Here is a 16,941-nt window from a genome sequence, read left to right as displayed (position 1 = left end):
ACAATTTCAAAGCTCTACTGTTGAAGAAAAAAGAGTATTTTAGTGTACTACAATGCGAAAAAGATGGTCTAGTACATTTAGCGTGGTTAGTTCTACTTGAGTGACGTCCGGAGAGCACCAAGTAGATGGATTTTGTTAAGTTTATGAGGTCATGGTAAACATGAAGCAACTTCAAACATGCCAACTTCCTCCGGACAGCAAGTGTTCGTATGACTGCTTGGGTGCAAAGCGCAGCTACTCTGTCATACCTTGAATATTTTGTGTATATGAACCAGAGCACCTTGTTTTAAATTTTTTCTAATGCCAAGTTTAAATATTTTTGATGCGGGTTCTCTACTATGCTACCATACTCTAACATGGGCCTAAGCGGAATCTTATAAACGGTTAATTTCACCAGGGCGGGGGCTGTCGCTAGTTTTCTACATAAAAAGCCGAGTTGTCTGAACGCGTGTGCGAAAATGTTATTGATATGCAAGTCCCATTTCAATGACCTTGTTATCGTGACACAAAAGTACTTGACTGAGTCAACTTGTTCCACAGAAGTATTCATGTATTCATTAATTTATATGTGAAATTTAAGGACATGTTACGTAATACATTGAAACATTTTCTGTTCAACTGTTTTAACAGTTGTGTAAATGATGCAGTCGTCCACAAAAAGCCTTATTGTAATCCCTGGTTCTGCACACGTATAGATGTTGTTAATATACACCAGAAACAGAGTTGGCCCCAGAACCGGTCCCTGTGGCACATTAGAAAGAACATCAAGAGGGTCTGATTCAGCATTATTTATGCAAGCTGGGACCGATTCAAGAGATATGCTTAAATCCATGAAATAATCTTGGAGTTAATACCAATTGATTTGAGTTTGAAGATTAGTAAAGTATTAAGAACACAGTCAAAAGCCTTTGAGAAATTGATAAAAATTGCGTCAGCTTGCAGTCTTGGATCAGTTATGGTAGCGAAGTCATGTATAATTTCTAAAAGTTGTGTAACAGTTTAAAGCCCTTGCCTGTCGCTGTGCTGTCTGATGTATAATAGGTTATTTTCTTCCAGATAAGTCGCCATAGCCTTATTTATTCGTTGTTCCATTAGTTTGCAACATGTGCTGGTTAGGGATATTGGCCTGTATGTGTCTAGAAGCTGCTTGTTTCCACCTTTGTGAATTGGCACCACCCTTGCGCACGACCACTCTGTGGGAAGCACGGCCATTTCAAGTGATGCACTGAAAATTTTGTGCAGGGAGGTGCTGACCTGTGTATCGCTTGAGGAAAGTGCTTGATAAATTATCAGGGCCAGAAGATTTTTTAACGTTTTTTTGTAGCAGCAAGTTAAGAATGCTGGGCTCTGTTATCAAGATATTGGGCATGGGTGATTCATACTCTGGCAAGGGCATATTAGTGACATGAGCACGGGAGAAGACCGACTGAAAATATGTGTTGAATGAGTTAGTGATAGTATGCGCATCCTCAACCACTACACTGTCAATTTCCGATTTTCTTGGAGCACTTTCCGGCTTTGATAGATACCGCTGAAATTTCTGAGACTCATTTGTCATGAACTCAAATAAGGTATTAGAAAAGAGGTTATCTCTCGGGCTTCTTAAACTTTCTTTTAGGTCTCGTGAAAGCTAGTTAATCATAGTGGAATTATGTTTTTTCTTGCACATCCTTTGTAGCCTTCTTTTCAGGTGTATGATAGTTCTTGTAACCCATAGCGTTTTCTGCTTGGTAGGAATAAAATTATTTTCACAATGTGAAATCCTACCTTTTAATTTTAACCATAGGTTGTTGGCATTGATGTGTTATCGTCAAAATCATCTTGCATAATCTCTAAAGAATCAACACTTTCATCATTTGCTCTTTTGTAATCGTTAACCGTAATTCTGGTGTCAGTACTAGGGTGTCCTGCACCCATGACAGGATCATCAACCGTCAATAAAATCATTTTATAGTTGGATATACCCTGTTCTATGCCAACCTCGGGCTTAAAGATGCGAAGACAAGGAGAAGCACTAAGCACGCTTCCCCTTGAATGCATGTTGGCTGGTGCACGAGTTGAGCTAGCGAGAAACTCTTCAAAATATCAAAAAGGTCACAACTTTTTACTTCTTTTTTGCCACTTAACAAGTTATCCCAATTGATCCCTCCCAGGTTAAAGTCTCCAGCTAGAATTAACTTGGTTATTTAGTTGATACAGTTATCCAGGAAGTCGTACAGTTCTACAAGGTAGCTGTCCGGAGCATCTGGAAGTCTGTAGACACCGTCGATTCATAAAGTAACATCGTTGACCTTTATTGTACACCATGCGCTCTCATGGTCAGCAATGCCAGTTTCTCGGTGAAAAGACAAATGCTGCTTAAAAGCAATGGCAATGCCTCCACTGCGATCGTCCCGATCTTTGCATAAAAATGCATAGGACGGAGGAACCAGCTCAGAATGGTGGATATCAGAGTTCTGTCTCTGTAATAACGGTTACATCTGGGCCACACAACAGCAGCAGTTCTTCAAATTTTTCAAGTTTATTGACAGTGCTTCTCACATTAAAGCACAATAACGTCAGTGATGCAGTATTTGTATTGGTCGTTCATTGGAAGTGCTAGCATTGAGCTTTGAGTGTTGTAATAGGGCCGGCCATATTGTTCTAATCGCTATCCCAGACATACAGGTCCTCATTAGTCCTTACTTTGTGAAAAAGCAGTGCAACTTTATCACTGTTATCCCGACTACCTGCTGAGGCTTTCCATAGCTTCCCACATTTTTCAGGAATGTCTGCTGAAAAATCTTCAGAAATCGAAATTTTCTTTCCTTTCAGTTTGAAACAATTGTGAAGAACTCATTTTTTCTGCAAAGTCTTAAAAGCGTAGTATGATGGGTCGATCTTGATCTGTCTTACTAAAGCCAATTTGGTGCACAGGTTCCACAGTGCACCAAATGTATGCCTAGAATTTTATGCAATATATCTTTTGTTATGAGCGATTCCAATGCTGCAGAATTTTTATTTATCGGGCTCTTTCACGCCATATATGACGAGGTTATTGCATCAGCTCCTATTTTCCAGGTCATCGGTTTTTCTAGTCATTTCGACAACTTCGCCGTGCATGGCGTGCACAGTTGCTTCACACTCGTCAGCTGTCTCGTGGCATTGCTCGAGTGACGAGAGGGTCGTCTCAATTTGTGAAAGACATTTGGCAAACCGGATTCTAAGGCCAGGTGTGAAGTTCGGATTTCAGTTGCAGTGTGCAATATTTCATCTAATTTATCGAGGCCAGGATATTGCTGTAGGTCACCACTCAGTTGCAATAGCATGAGAATAATGTGAAATGATTCCAAACTACAAAGCAGTATGCACTGTGGGCTTGGCAGCACTACTAGACAGACATCACTGCTTTTAACGCAGGCACAGGAACGCCATTTGTGACCAACCTGTACGAAGAACAGTATGAAGTAAGTCGTAGTGCTTCGGGCGGTGCCACCAAGCCCACTGAGCCGCGCGTGACTGCTCGGTTTTCTTTTAAGCTGGTCCACCGATGTTCCAGGGGTCGCTGGTGAGCCAAAAGAATGATGCAGGTGTGACTCAGCTGGTACGGAATTAACGTGACGTGAGCACATCGGTATCAATGTTGGCGATACGCCCAGTGCAGCAGGAATGGATTGTTGCATGATCGACACCGTTGACGCCGTCACCTTTTTCAAGACAGAAGAGGAACCAGTGCTGCATCTGCATAAGCCCAGTTGGATCTGTACGAAGAACAGCACAAAGTAGGTCATAGTGCTCCGGGCAGTGCCACCAAGGCCACTGAAAAAATATTCATTCGCTCATGCGTTCGCACTCGACCCAGTCCCTCTGACAGTGGTTGGCCTCCCGCACGTTGGCGTCCGACCCAAGCCAATGCGACTTTGCTCCGCCTCTCAGCTCTATCTCTCCCGCTGATGTGGTCTCTGCTCCATTTGTAGGCTGCTTGAGCCACACGTTATTTGCAAATTCACTGCGTGCTCTTCTATGGTGTTCCTAGATCCATTGTTTTCATCTTTATTTATTCGCTATGTCACGAGCGCACGTGCAACAAGGTGTCATCCTGTAGGAAACGGTGCACATGCTTCCATATTTTTAATGTGCTTCACTGTCATTTTCGATGCGTGTCTAGGTCAGCGCATAAATAAATAGCCCAAATGAACAAGCAAGCAAGCAAACGAAGAAACAAATATTTTCTTTGCCGAGTCCGTATACCAACCATCAGCCATCAACCATCGACCACTGACCAACTACAAAAACGGGCAACAGGAGCAAAGAAAGCTGTCCACTTTAAAAAAATATTTTCAGCAAATCTGTGGTCCGTATACTTTGGCTCACAGGTGTACTTTGCTGTGTGTGCTCTCCACTGGCTGTGCTTGCATTGTTCGTGTTTCCTTGGCCTTCCAGGGAAGTCCTTCCCACCATCACACTCACTCTAGTAGATGACGCCATGTGCTCTTTTCTAGTTGCAAGGGGAGGGAGGAGATCTGGTCATGGCAAATAGTGCTCAAGAATTGCTTTGCAACATGCTAAGTCAACATCCTTGGCAGCAGCACAGAGTTCAATACACACTTGGGCTTTTCAACCTCCTGTCTAGATTTGAAACTGGTGCCCCAAACACATCACTTCTTTCATTCAGCCTCATGAGGGTCACAGGATCTTGGCAGGCCTCACCTTTTCCTCCAAATTTAGCAATTGCCTGATGCTGTTGAGTCAATATAAGTGTGCATTCTAGTGTGAATAATTTCTTTCGGTAGCCAATTTTCTTTATCACGTTGCAATAACGGTAAAAAAGCAAAACATTGCCAAGACCTTGAGTAAAGAAGTTCCCTTTATTGGCCAGACTTATGCCTAAGAAGACAAGCAATAGTCAAAGCATAATGATAGCAGCAAGCTCAATCATTGGTCATTGAATCTGAACGCGCAGGTCAAGTCTACCTGCTGTATTTACACATCTATCGCCATTCATTCAAGAGTATTTGCTGTTACGTGTGTATATCTGAGAATGACACTATTCGTGTCACTGTGTTTTGACAGGACTTTTTCACGATGGTATAGGCAACAAAATTCAGATACAGTGACATAAGCTTGCACTAAGCAATAACTTGATAACAGGTATACTAATCCAGTGAAATTTTGTCAATGAGAAATTGTAAAGCAATGTACACATGACAACATACAATAATAATGTAGCTAAAACACCACCTTACATACTGTTCTGGTGTAGACTAAACAGTTGTGACGGATGGAACACCTGTCACCAAATATGTTGAGGTGGCCTGGCTGTTGGAAACATTGGATTGGCACCTTTTCTCAATTTTCCAGCCTTCCCATGCATAAAACAGCATCAGGCTGATCTACCTCCACATGTAGAGTGCATGCCAGTGGCATCCAGTTCGGGCATAGTCCGTTCTACCAGTAATTATGCTTTGAACTCTTTATCCACAGAGCGATCCACCATGGCAGAGTAGTGGCTCTGGCCTTGCACTGCTAAGCCCAAGGGCGTAGGATCAAATTCTGACTGTGGCAGCCACATTTCAACGGGGGCAAAATGCCACAATGCCTGTGTAATGTGCATTGGGTGCACAGTAAAGAACCGCAGGTTGTCAAAAGTTATCCGGAGTCCCCCACTATGGCATGTCTCATAAGCATATCATGGTTTGGCACATGAAACCCCAGAATTAAATTTTAAATTATGCACAAAGCTTAGCATTCATTGGCTACCCTGATGTCTAGCATGCAACAGCAGAAATGCAAGAAGTATGAGCAGTTGTTTTTAAAGCAGTTCGCAGCATTTCAAGGTTGCAAAAGTGCAATAATTCTGCATTGAACGCTGGTTCTATGGGCCACAGTATTCCTTGCACAGTGTCGGGAAATAGTAGCACTAGTAGTTGTTTTAAGGAGGAGGAGGAGGAGGAGGAGGAATGAAATGAAGGACATCATAAGTTCCTCCAGTGGGAACTTGAACTGTTATGGTGCTGATGTGTGTGACAATTAGAAGAGTGCCTTTCTCACATGTGGCATGGCGTTGGTGCAAGTAGAAGGCGGTGCCCCCGAGCTGAGGGGGCCACTCGTGGACAAACAGCCAGACGCAGCAGCAGACGAATTCCGGCAGCAGGTGGCCACAATGCGGACCCTTGGGGGCACTGACTGGCTACGACTGTTCAACCTCATGAGCCAGCAGCAACAGATGACACAGCAGGTGAGCAAGTTTATTTATAAATGTAATGTAATATGTGCAGGCCTTTCGGAGAAGATGATCTAGAGATTATGATTATGTGCGCTGACAATGGGAAGGCCAATGCTGTGACTCTCCTCACTGCGCTGCCTATGCTTGTCCATGCCTGAAACAAAGTAAATGAGCAGAAACAATGACCAATTCTTTCCTCCCACAAACTGAGTCCAATGAGCACAGTCACGTTCCTCTTCAGGTACGTGAAGCGTTGGGTGACTTGGACTTCGCAGACTAAGCAAGTGTCGACAGCTGCGCTGCGGTATGTGATGCTGTCGCAGGTGACATCATTGGCCAAGTAATTGGCAATGACCACACGGTGGAACATGACAGGGATGCAGATGAGGCAGAGGAAGCACTGGCGCAGCCTTTGTCATTGTAGGTGATGCAAGGAGTGAATCACGTGTTGTTGTTCTTCAGTTTTGAAGAGGATGAGGAAGATGTTTTCAAACTTACTCGAGCTTTTGAAGATAAGCTTACAGTGATTGCTTTCAGAGAAAGAAAAGAAAATTATCATATATTTCTTTGATAAGTAAAAGGTGATGGTTAGGTGTGTCTGCTCCTTTTATTATGAAATATAGCTTCCTGTTTATCACTTTTGTTAGTTCCAATTTCCTCTAATTCAAATTTGGTGAGCGTCCCCATGAAATTCAAATTAACCATTTTACTGTAGTTTTGCTCGTACACTACTGGGAGCTTTTGACAAACTAATAGGCTATGGTAAAGTGAGAATGTAGCATGATGCATAAACTTCTGCACTTACGAGTGAATGGCGTCATGTGCGAACTTTCTTGCTTTGAGCTGGATGACTTCGGCATGCATAGACAGACAATGACTGGCTGAGACATGTATGGGCAAAGTATGCCATGTCCACCTTGATTGCTGGGTAACGGCCACGCTTGAGCTAATGAAATGCTTTACAAGCAGGTGCTGCTTAAAGATCCAATCACGGTGCTTCTTTCATCTTCGAATTGTTGACTCGCTCAATTTGAGATGAATTTGAGGTAATTCACAACGGGCTTCCTGTGTTGCTGATGACGAGTTAACCCGTTGTGAACTTTCCACAATTTTGTACGTGTGTACAGGCACAGTTTTTGTAATTGCTAAAGATATACCGAATAACTGTCACTATATTTTTTTTACAGGACCAGTAAAAATGCAATGGGCATTCCCGGTATCATACTTTTTAGAAAAAATGGGCACGAGATATGCAAGTCTATAAAAAATTCTGTGCTTTTGAAAATTCATTCGAAATTTGTCATGGAAGTTTTAAGGGAATTTCCTGTCTTTGGTCAATAGGAAGTATTTGAAGCACGATGAAGGCCTGGTTGTGATCGTGACTGGCAGTTCATTGTGAGCCCAGCCAAGCCACAATGCATTGCTGACAGATACGCAATCAGCTTCTCAGCACTCGATCATCCTGACGACCAACCCTGTCAGTACCTGGAGCTGCCAGTCTGTACACGTGTAATGAAGCAGATCTGCCTCATGTTTTCGGTAGCAGCTTGATGACGACCCGTGCTGTGATTGCGAGAGAGCTTGGGCTCTTGGCTACTGCTTGACTAATTACAATGTTTAATTAAATCTCATTATGTTTGGTGAAGGCTGCTGGAATCCCTCAAGTCACCCTGGAGCTCCGCACTCATACGTTGCCCACCAGCACCATGAGTGGTGTGACTAGTGCACCGACTGAACCCATGGCTGCCCCCTTTCATTTGCGCCGGTGTCCTCCATCAGCGCATCTCAGCCATCTCGGACCGGTGAACATGACGTCGAGGACTGGCTGTCCTCCTATGAACGTGTAAGCGCTCGCAGTAAGTGGGGTGACCAGGAAAAACTGAATAATGTTATATGTTAGCTTGCTGACTTCGCAAACCTGTGGCTTAAAAATCGTGAATCTGACAACTCGAGTTGGTCTGCATTCAAGATGCATTTCACTGAAGCGTTCAGCTGCCCCACTGTCTGCAAGCTACACTCTGAACAGCGTCTGTGCCAGCGAGCACAGCAGCTGGGCGAGACTTTTCTCAGCTATACAGAAGATGTATTGGATCTCTGCAGCCATGTTAATCCAACAATGATGGAAGATGAGAAGATCAGACATATTCTGAAGGGTATTGAGGATGATGCATTTCAAATACAGCTTGTCAAGAGTCCAACCAGTGTCATTCTCTTCAATCTGTGTTCAGAGTTTTGACGAATTGCGCCGCCAATGTAACATCACCTGCCAAAACATCCCACAGGCTGACTCCGTCTGGGCCATTGCATTTGCCGATGGCCATGCCAATCCTTCTGCTCTCCTACTTAAGCTGAAGGATTTCATTCAAGAGGAAGTGGCCCGCCAGGTATCGCTGCACCCTCATAGCCAGGAGCCTGCCCCTGCCTGCTCATACTGATCTACCTCGGGGGACATCGTTGCTTTGACCCTGTTGTGTGCTGCTGTGCCAGACTCAGCTGTGGCATGTACGCCATCTTACATGCCTGCTCATTGCAAGGACTTATTTCTCCTGTTTGCTGTCCTCATTGTTAGGTCTGAATCTGTTTTGATACCCACATGTAATCTGCACTGGTATCCAATGGTGAGACCTTTGGATTTGTGCAAGCTGTCACGTGTATTGAAGACCTTGACGTTCACGGTGGTGCCAGACATTTATAACTGGACGCCATAACTTCCGTCTAATGAACACCACCTTCAGCAGTTTTTGACTGCGCCATCGCCGCAGACCTTTCGCCCTCTCATCGCACCCAACTTCTTACTCTCCTTAACAAGTTTGTTTGTTTCTTCGTTCGACTGCAACCAGCTATCCTTGGGGCACACAACAAGTGTCCCTCGTACCATCGACACCAGTTCCCTTGCTTCCTTGTGGCACCTTCAAGGGGTGTACGGTAGCGTGATTAAAAGACAGGACAAAAAAAGACTCTGTGTGTCCCTGTGCATCTTCTTTTGTCCCGTCTTTTAATTGCGCTACCGTACACCCCTTGAAGATGCATTACCTACAAGCCCACATTGCAATCCTTGTGACAGTGTGCATATCCGGTTTCTGCAGAATAGCACCAAGTTATCACTGGACAACATGCTGCAGTGTGGCTTCATTCAGCCTTCTCAAAGCCCTTGGTCGTCACCTATCACTCTAGTGCACAAAAAAAGATGGCTCCATCCGATTTTGTATCAATTATCACTTGAACAGGATTATGCGAAAAGACATTTGCCCACTACCTCGAATCGACAACACTCTTGATTGTCTGCAAAGTGTCAAACACTTCTCGTCTTTACATCTCTCCTCTGGCTACTGGCAGGTCCCCATGGCTGAAGCTGACCACCCAAAAACGGCTTTCATCACTCCCAATGGTCTGTACGAGTTTAACGTTATGCCATTCGGGCTCTGCAATACGCCAGCTACCTTCAAGCACTACCATCCTTCGCGGACAAAAGTGGAAGACTTGTTTTTGTTGCCTGGATGACATAGTGCTTTTCTCAAAGGATTTTCAGACACATGTTGTCCATCTGCATGACATCCTAACCTGCCTCGCTTCAGCTGGCCCGCAGCTCAATCTTAAGAAGTACCATTTCGCTGCCAGAAAATTAACTGTCTTGGGTTGCATTGTCTCGAAAGATGGCATCCTTCCCAATACCAACAAACTTTGCACAGTCGCCAAGTTTCGAAGGCCCTGTGAAGTTTTGTAGGCCTGTGCTCTTATTTTCAACACTTCGTCTGGAACTTCGCCTTTATCATTGCACCCTTGACGAAGCTGCTGTTGCTGTTAGCAAAGGCATTTCCGCATGGTCATCAGCATGCGATAAAGCCTTTGAAAAGTTACGCGGGTTGCTGACTTCACTGCACATTGTTCGGCATTTCGATCCAAGTGCACCGACAGAGGTCCACATCAACACCAGTGGTGTCAGCCTTGGTGTGATCTTGGCCCAGTGGAAAGCCATGAATGAAGAATACGTAGAATACTTTGTTGCTGATTAGAGCCTTACCCTTAAGAGGAAGCTTAAGCTTGGGCCCAACTCCGACGCGGCCTATTCAAATACATGTAAAACGCAAAAACGTTTTTATGAAATAACCCCTGGACCGATTTTGATGAAATTTGTTGCATTTGAGAGAGAAAGTTAAATTCTAGTGACTGTTGGAAGCGGAATTTTGATTTAGGGCTTGAGTTTTGTTAAAAAGATTTTCAAAAATTCAGAAGTTAGAGAAAAATAGAAGCACGAAGTCTACAAACTAATAGCTCTGCATCAAAAACAGATATCGCGATTCTGTAACCGGCATCCATTAGACCATTCAAAGCGGACAAATTTGATATGTCATTTTACATCTTACCTGAATTTTTTACGTTATTTACGAGGGTTCTGCAAAAGTTGTAATAACACATTGACACATTTTTTGAGGTTCATGTGTAACATATCAATTTTGCCCGCTTTAGATGTGCTATAAGATACAATTAACAGAATCGCGATATCACTTTTTCTTGCTGGGTTACGGAGTTGTAAACTTGATAGTTTCGTTTTCTGAAAATTTGTGATATTTGCGAATTTTTTATAGAAGTTTGACAACCTAAATCGAAAATTCGAAACCAACAGTCACTAGATTTTAAGTTTTTCTTTTAAAAGCAACAAACCTCGTCAAATTTGGTGCAGTGGTTGCCGAGAAAAACGAATTCTCCTTTTACATGTATTTAGATAGGAGCACCCGAGCTAAAGCTTCCTCTTAAGACAGCTGGCTTGAATTACACGGTTACAGAGAAAGAATACTTAGCCATGATTTGGGTATTGGGCAAGTTTCATCCTTACTTCTACGGTCGTCCTTTCAGCATCATCACTGACCATCATGCTCTTTGTTGGCTCTCCTCTTTGAAAGACCTGGTGGGTCGCCTCAGCTGCTGGGCACTTTGCCTGCAGGATTATAACATTCGTGTCTTATACCACTCTGGTCGAAAGCATTCCAGTGCTGATGCGCTTTTTTGCTTTCTGATGACACCTTATGTGGCTTCTTTTTCGTTCCCTCTACGACCTCAGATCCTCCACTACTGACTGCCATTGATATGCCCTCCGAGTAGTGCAAGGACCCATCACTTGCCCTGCTGCTCGACTACCTTTCCACTCCATCAGTCGTTCCTTCAACGTGGATGCTACGCCATCAAGCAGCCTACCTTGCCATGCGAGACAACACCCTCTACTGCCACAATTATATGCCTGACGGTCGGAAATGGCTTCTGGCTGTCCCTCGTCACATGCGCTCCAATACCTGCACATACTTCCATACTTCCAAGCCGGCCCTCAAGGCGCCTAAAAACCTTCACAAAGCTGCGTTAATGATACTACTGGCATGGAATGTTCTGGTTAGTCCAGCAGTACGTTTGACCATGCACTGCCTGCCAACAAAGAAAGACCCCTCCACAGTGTCCTCCTGGCCCACTACAGCTGCTACCGTGTCCTGCTCGACCATTCGACCATGTCGGCATCAACCTCTATTGCCTGCTCCCTTACAGCGGATGTGGAAGCTGCTGGATTACTGTTGGTGTCAACCACCCGACTCGCTACGCCGAGACCGTGACCCTTCCTGCTGCGACTGCACGCAACGTTGCAATGTTCATTCTTCGTAACTTCGTCCTTTGCCACGGTGCTCCTCGAGAACTACTCAGCGATAGGGGTTGTGTCTTCTTGTCAGAAGAAGTACAATTCCTCCTTCACGAGTGCAAGATCATACACCGGAAATCGACCACGTATCACCCGAAAACTAACAGTCTCATGGAGTGGTTCAACCAAACACTCGGAGACATGTTGAGGATGTAGGTCTCGCCCGACCACACCAATCGGGACACCGTACTCTCGTTCAATATGTTTGCATATAGCACCGCAAAGCAAGCGATCACCGGTTTTTCACCTTTTTTTCTCTTGTACAGATGTGAGCCTTCGTGTCCACTGGTTACTGTCTTGCCCTGCAGGCCTGACGCCTCTGAGTGCACTACAATTTATCAAGTTGCCTGATATACTGAAGATTGGTGCCAGCTGGCTCATTCACTGACCACTGAGGATCAGGGAAGTCGGAAGACATGATAGTCATCAGGCCGTGCCCACTTTCCCCGCTGGTTCCCTCGTTTGGCTACGGATACCACCTCATGCCCCTGGCCTTTCTTCTAATCTAGTTGTTCAGCACTACGGTCTGTTCCATATCATCAATGCCACCTTACCTGTGAACTATATCATTGAGCCCGTCACACCATCGCTGGAACTGTGTTGTCGGTGTCGTGACACAGTGCATGTTTGACGGCTAGCGCCATATTGCAACCCCCTCATCTTGTCTGTTCCCCGAGTCGCCAGCGTGGCTCCATTTCACAACCGCGGCCAATGTAATAAAGCAGACGTGCTTAGTGTACACGTGCTTAGCTCGAAGACTACTTGTGCTGTGATTGCAAGAGAGCTCAGGCTGTTCGCTGCTGCTAGGCTAATTACCACCTGTAAATAAATCTCATTACACATGCAACAACATTTTTAGTCTTACCATGTACTTTACTAGAAAGCTGCGGTAGTTGCCTATCTAAAACGTCTACCAATATGGGTAGAGGTGTACTGTGAATTTGCTGGTGTTGAATATAATGTTATCACGGATTTATAACAAGGCAAATTACAAACAAATTAACTATGAATTTCAGGTTTTCTTTCAGAAAGTATTTCTTCCATCATTTACAGATAGGTCTGTTGAAGTAAGTTGGAATTCATTTAGAAATATTATGTCACTTCTATTAGATAAATATGTGCCACTAGTCACTATATCTAATGACAAACATAACCCATGGTTTACTAAATTGCTTAGATCACTCAGAAATTAAAAAAAGGTTATACGCTTCTGCTAAACGGCTATCATGTTTCTTGTCATGGTCTAAATATAAAGATTGTTTAAAATCTTATTGTCTTGCAATATCTGAAGCGAAAAAAAAAGTATTTTTCCACCGATCTGTCTTCACTTTTACGCACTAACCCTAGAAAGTTTTGGCTAGCTACCTCTCCTAATTGTGGCAGTAATACTGTTACATTACATAATGCTGACAATGTCAATGATGACAATTTGGCCATCCTGACTGAGTCAAGCTTGGACATGGAACATTTGCTGAAACGTTGCAGCTGTCCCGCTAAATTTGCGACAGTTGGTATCCCCAATTGCCACGGTGGTGCCCGCCGCATGCATGTGCAAAGGGGCTAGATCCGTAGGCATAGCAATCGTGGTGGTGCGTAGTGGTTGAGCTCATTGCGGTTTGAAGCATGAAAACAAACAAACGTGTTATTTTGTCATGGACCTAAATGTAATGCAAAGTGCCTGAAGTAACTTGCATGATGCTTGTACCTTTAAAGAAATACTCGTGATTTTTTCATGCAGCCGAACCAGCCAGCACAGTCATTGCCAGCAGCGCCGAGTGGCTCAGACTGCGAGAAGCCCATTGGTGAACTCGCCCTTCCAGACTGGCTTCTACGGACCGGTCTTCAGCAGCCAAGCTTCCAGGACCAGTTACAGGCTCAGGCTAAGGGCCTTGCTCCGGAATGGGTTGCCTGGTGCGCACGGGTTGAGGCACCAACTGTGGCTACGACTGTGGTCTGCATCGTGGCCAACTGCACCGGCTTGAATCTGCTCGAGCTGGAGCAAGTGCAAGGCAGCAGTGGAGCAGTGGTGCCGCAGTTTGGACAGTGCACAACCATCGCACCCTCACGGATAGAGCGTCTTCTTAGGGGCCCGCACCGGAGCTACATCGAGCTGAGGACAGAGTTACAGCCTAGGGCTAGTGGTACGCTCCTGCTGCCTGCTACAGCCGAGGAGGCGGATTATCTGATGCGCAAGTTTGCTGCCACATTTGGCCTGGAATGCAGAGACAAATTTGCGCCGGCGCACGTGGAGTGTGTGGCTGCAGGTGCAATGTCTGCTGCCGATGTTCGGTATTGTGGACGCATGCTCTCGAATGATGCTGATGCAGGAATGATACATTATGTGCTTGTGGTGCGCAAAGAAATAGTGGTGGTGGTCGAGGACACGTTCGGCGTAGTGCAGCCGTTTCGAGTGGAGCAAACGTGGAATGTCGCTCTGCCTGTGGTGGACGTGCAGCTTCCCGAGCACTGGCCAGCTTCCGTGGCCTCCGTAGATGAGTTCAGAAAGTGTGGTTTTGGTGTGAGGATCAGCTTTGAAGGAGGACAGCAGTTTGAGGCACGGTTCCAAGTGAGAGATTCACGCAGCCAGTTCCTTGAGGCTTTTCTGGCTGCCAGGAACTCTTGACAGCGGTGTACAAACACTTCATGTTATCGGACTTGCACCTCACAGCTTCCACATGCCGTCGCTTCTCTGTCACAAGCAGTGCAGTTAGCCAGAACTAAAGTGCGTTCAAGTTTGTACCTTGTGCATGCCTTGCGGAAATGTGATTAGAACTCGAAGTATATTACCATTGATTCCTACACTTGCTGTGTGCCTTTGACAAGCCATCCAGCACAATGTTGAGGTTTTCATAGCAGGCTTCTGTGATTGAGCAGTAGGAGCTTTTTTTTTTCTTTTTTCATGTGTGTTCACATATTTGCATTTAAAAAAAAAAATCTCAGCCATCCTGTAGCAAGGAGTACCTGGATGTGATACCCTATTGCCATTCTGTGTATCCACACTGTCGTATTCATGCATGTGTCTGTAATGAGAAGCTACAGATGCAGTTAGCAGATTCTGTTGTTGAGCATGTTGTTGAGAGCTTATGCATAAGTTGAAGAATTGCTACAAGCCATGGGTGTAGAACTTGTGCTAGAATTTAGCCCCACAGTGCATGTGGTGGAGGCCAAAGGGAAGCACAGCTGACTGATGCTAGTCCTGTCATTTTTATCAGCAAGGAAGTTTGCGATTGTTGGCTTTGCCTGGTGTCTAAGTAACAGCACATGTTAAGGGACGAAGTAAAGCATTGGGCTAGTGCACAGAGTTGTCATGTCTTTTGTCTGGTTCCCTGTGTTTGTTGGCAGTTGAGAGTCTAGCTTTGTCACCTAATATTGTCGGAAGGCAGTGGCAAAACTTAACCGTGGCAACTCAAGTTGTACTGCATACAAAATGAGTATGTTGCAAATCTTTAAGCAATGTGTGTGTGATAAGTGCAAATACGTGTGTGAAGTGCAAGTCTGTAATGACTGTGTTGCAAGAGCATTTTTTCCCCCATATTGTGTCCACCTGTTCCTCTTGGTTTTGCACTCTAGCTGTTGTGCCTTCACCCCTCATCAAATTCACATCTTCAGTGGAACACAACAGCTGAGACTGAGGAACAGCAGTGCACGTAGGCCCTATGGCTTGTCCAAGGTGCCTGCCGTATCTGTCGTGTTTACACGGTAGTACTGTTTGAGTGGCCAAGTTATGAAGTGACCCGACTGAAGATGTGTTTGTTTCATACGATGGAGAACAAATGAAATTGCTTAGGAACTCTGAATTACATTGACAAACTTGGCCGTGTGTCGGTGCTATAAAGCAGGATTTTCAGTACCTGTGTGAAAGTGAAATGTATGTGCATGCTGGGATCCCTTTCCTTTTCTTGGTGGCCTGAGCACAAGGGTTTGCCTTGCCCACTGGCTGGAACATTTCATGTGTGTTTCGTGTTTAGGTCAACAAGACTTTGTATTGCAGGTGACGAGGGTAGAGTTCAACAGAGCCATTTGCTACCTGCACTACTAGTGGCACAAAATTTTGGACAGGATTATATCCATTTATTCTGTTGGCTTAAAAATAAATGTGTTGGAATGCCAAAATTTTTAATTGAATACAAATATTCGGAAGAAAAAAAAACGCTTTGAATGTCAAATTGGAATACCGATCATTTCCACTTTCTAAAGAAAGTAGAATATTAAGATGACATGGAGTCCTTCTCACTTATTTGCTAGGGTTGTAAGAATGATAAATATTTTCCAATGGTCGGTAGTGTATTATGCTAATTGATATTCTGTTTGGTTCGAATTTCAGTATTTTGGATATTTGGAGTAATTAGAAACAAGCGAATAATAATTTTGAAATGTAAAATCAACAGTTTCAGTCTCGGTAGTAAAGTCTTGTTGAAGTTAATGTGGCTCGTGACCAAGGCAAGCCAAAGACAAAATTTGTTTATGGTTGCCGACTGATATTTTGGACCTGCTTGATAATTCGAATATTCCTGCAGCACTGTACCCGTTGCACTGGCTTAGTGGCTACGACATTGCACTGCTAAGTGCAAGGTCGCAGGTTCAACTCCAGGTCATGCTGGCCACACTTTTTTGGGGGCGAAATACAAAAACGTTCATGTACTTTTAGACTTCAGTACACAATAAAGAACTCCAAGTGGTCAAAATTAACATGGAGTTTCCCGCGACAGCGTGCCTCATAAGCGTATCTTGGTTTTGACAAGTAAAACTCCTTAATCTTTTCTTTTTTTTGCCACCTTTTTATTGAACTAATGCATAACTGCAACTGAAGTTTCAAATGCTGCATGGGGTCCAGCTCCCCACGGCTGCTTTTAAATACTACTTCTTCCTGGATCCCTCTGCTTGCCATGTCTATTGAGAGCCAAAGGACATTACGCATAATTGCATGCCATGGTTACTTAGTGACTATGGTGTTGGGCTGCTAAGCACGAGGTCGCGGGATCAAATCCCGGCCACGGCGGTGACATTTAATTATGGGCGAAATGTGAAAACACCTGTGTACTTAGATTTCATCATC

General features: G+C 44.5%; 1 protein-coding gene across 2 annotated transcripts in view; it reads left to right on the top strand.

Moving 5' to 3' along the window:
* The window catches only part of LOC126519716 (nischarin-like), a 187,035-nt gene extending 170,386 nt beyond the window's left edge, over window positions 1–16,649 (top strand). For both annotated transcript variants that reach the window (XM_055065375.2, XM_055065374.2), the window contains 2 exons: window positions 6,057–6,217; window positions 13,624–16,649. In XM_055065375.2, coding sequence (XP_054921350.1) covers window positions 6,057–6,217; window positions 13,624–14,508 — 1,046 coding nt within the window. In that variant the 3' untranslated portion in view covers window positions 14,509–16,649. The remainder of the gene's footprint in view (window positions 1–6,056; window positions 6,218–13,623) is intronic.
* The last annotated feature ends 292 nt before the right edge of the window (window positions 16,650–16,941 follow it).

The sequence above is a fragment of the Dermacentor andersoni genome, chromosome 10, assembly GCF_023375885.2.
Source record: "Dermacentor andersoni chromosome 10, qqDerAnde1_hic_scaffold, whole genome shotgun sequence".
Classification (NCBI taxonomy): Eukaryota; Metazoa; Arthropoda; class Arachnida; order Ixodida; family Ixodidae; genus Dermacentor; species Dermacentor andersoni.
The sequence above is the reverse complement of the archived record's forward strand: the minus strand, read 5'-3'. Positions and strand labels throughout refer to the sequence as shown.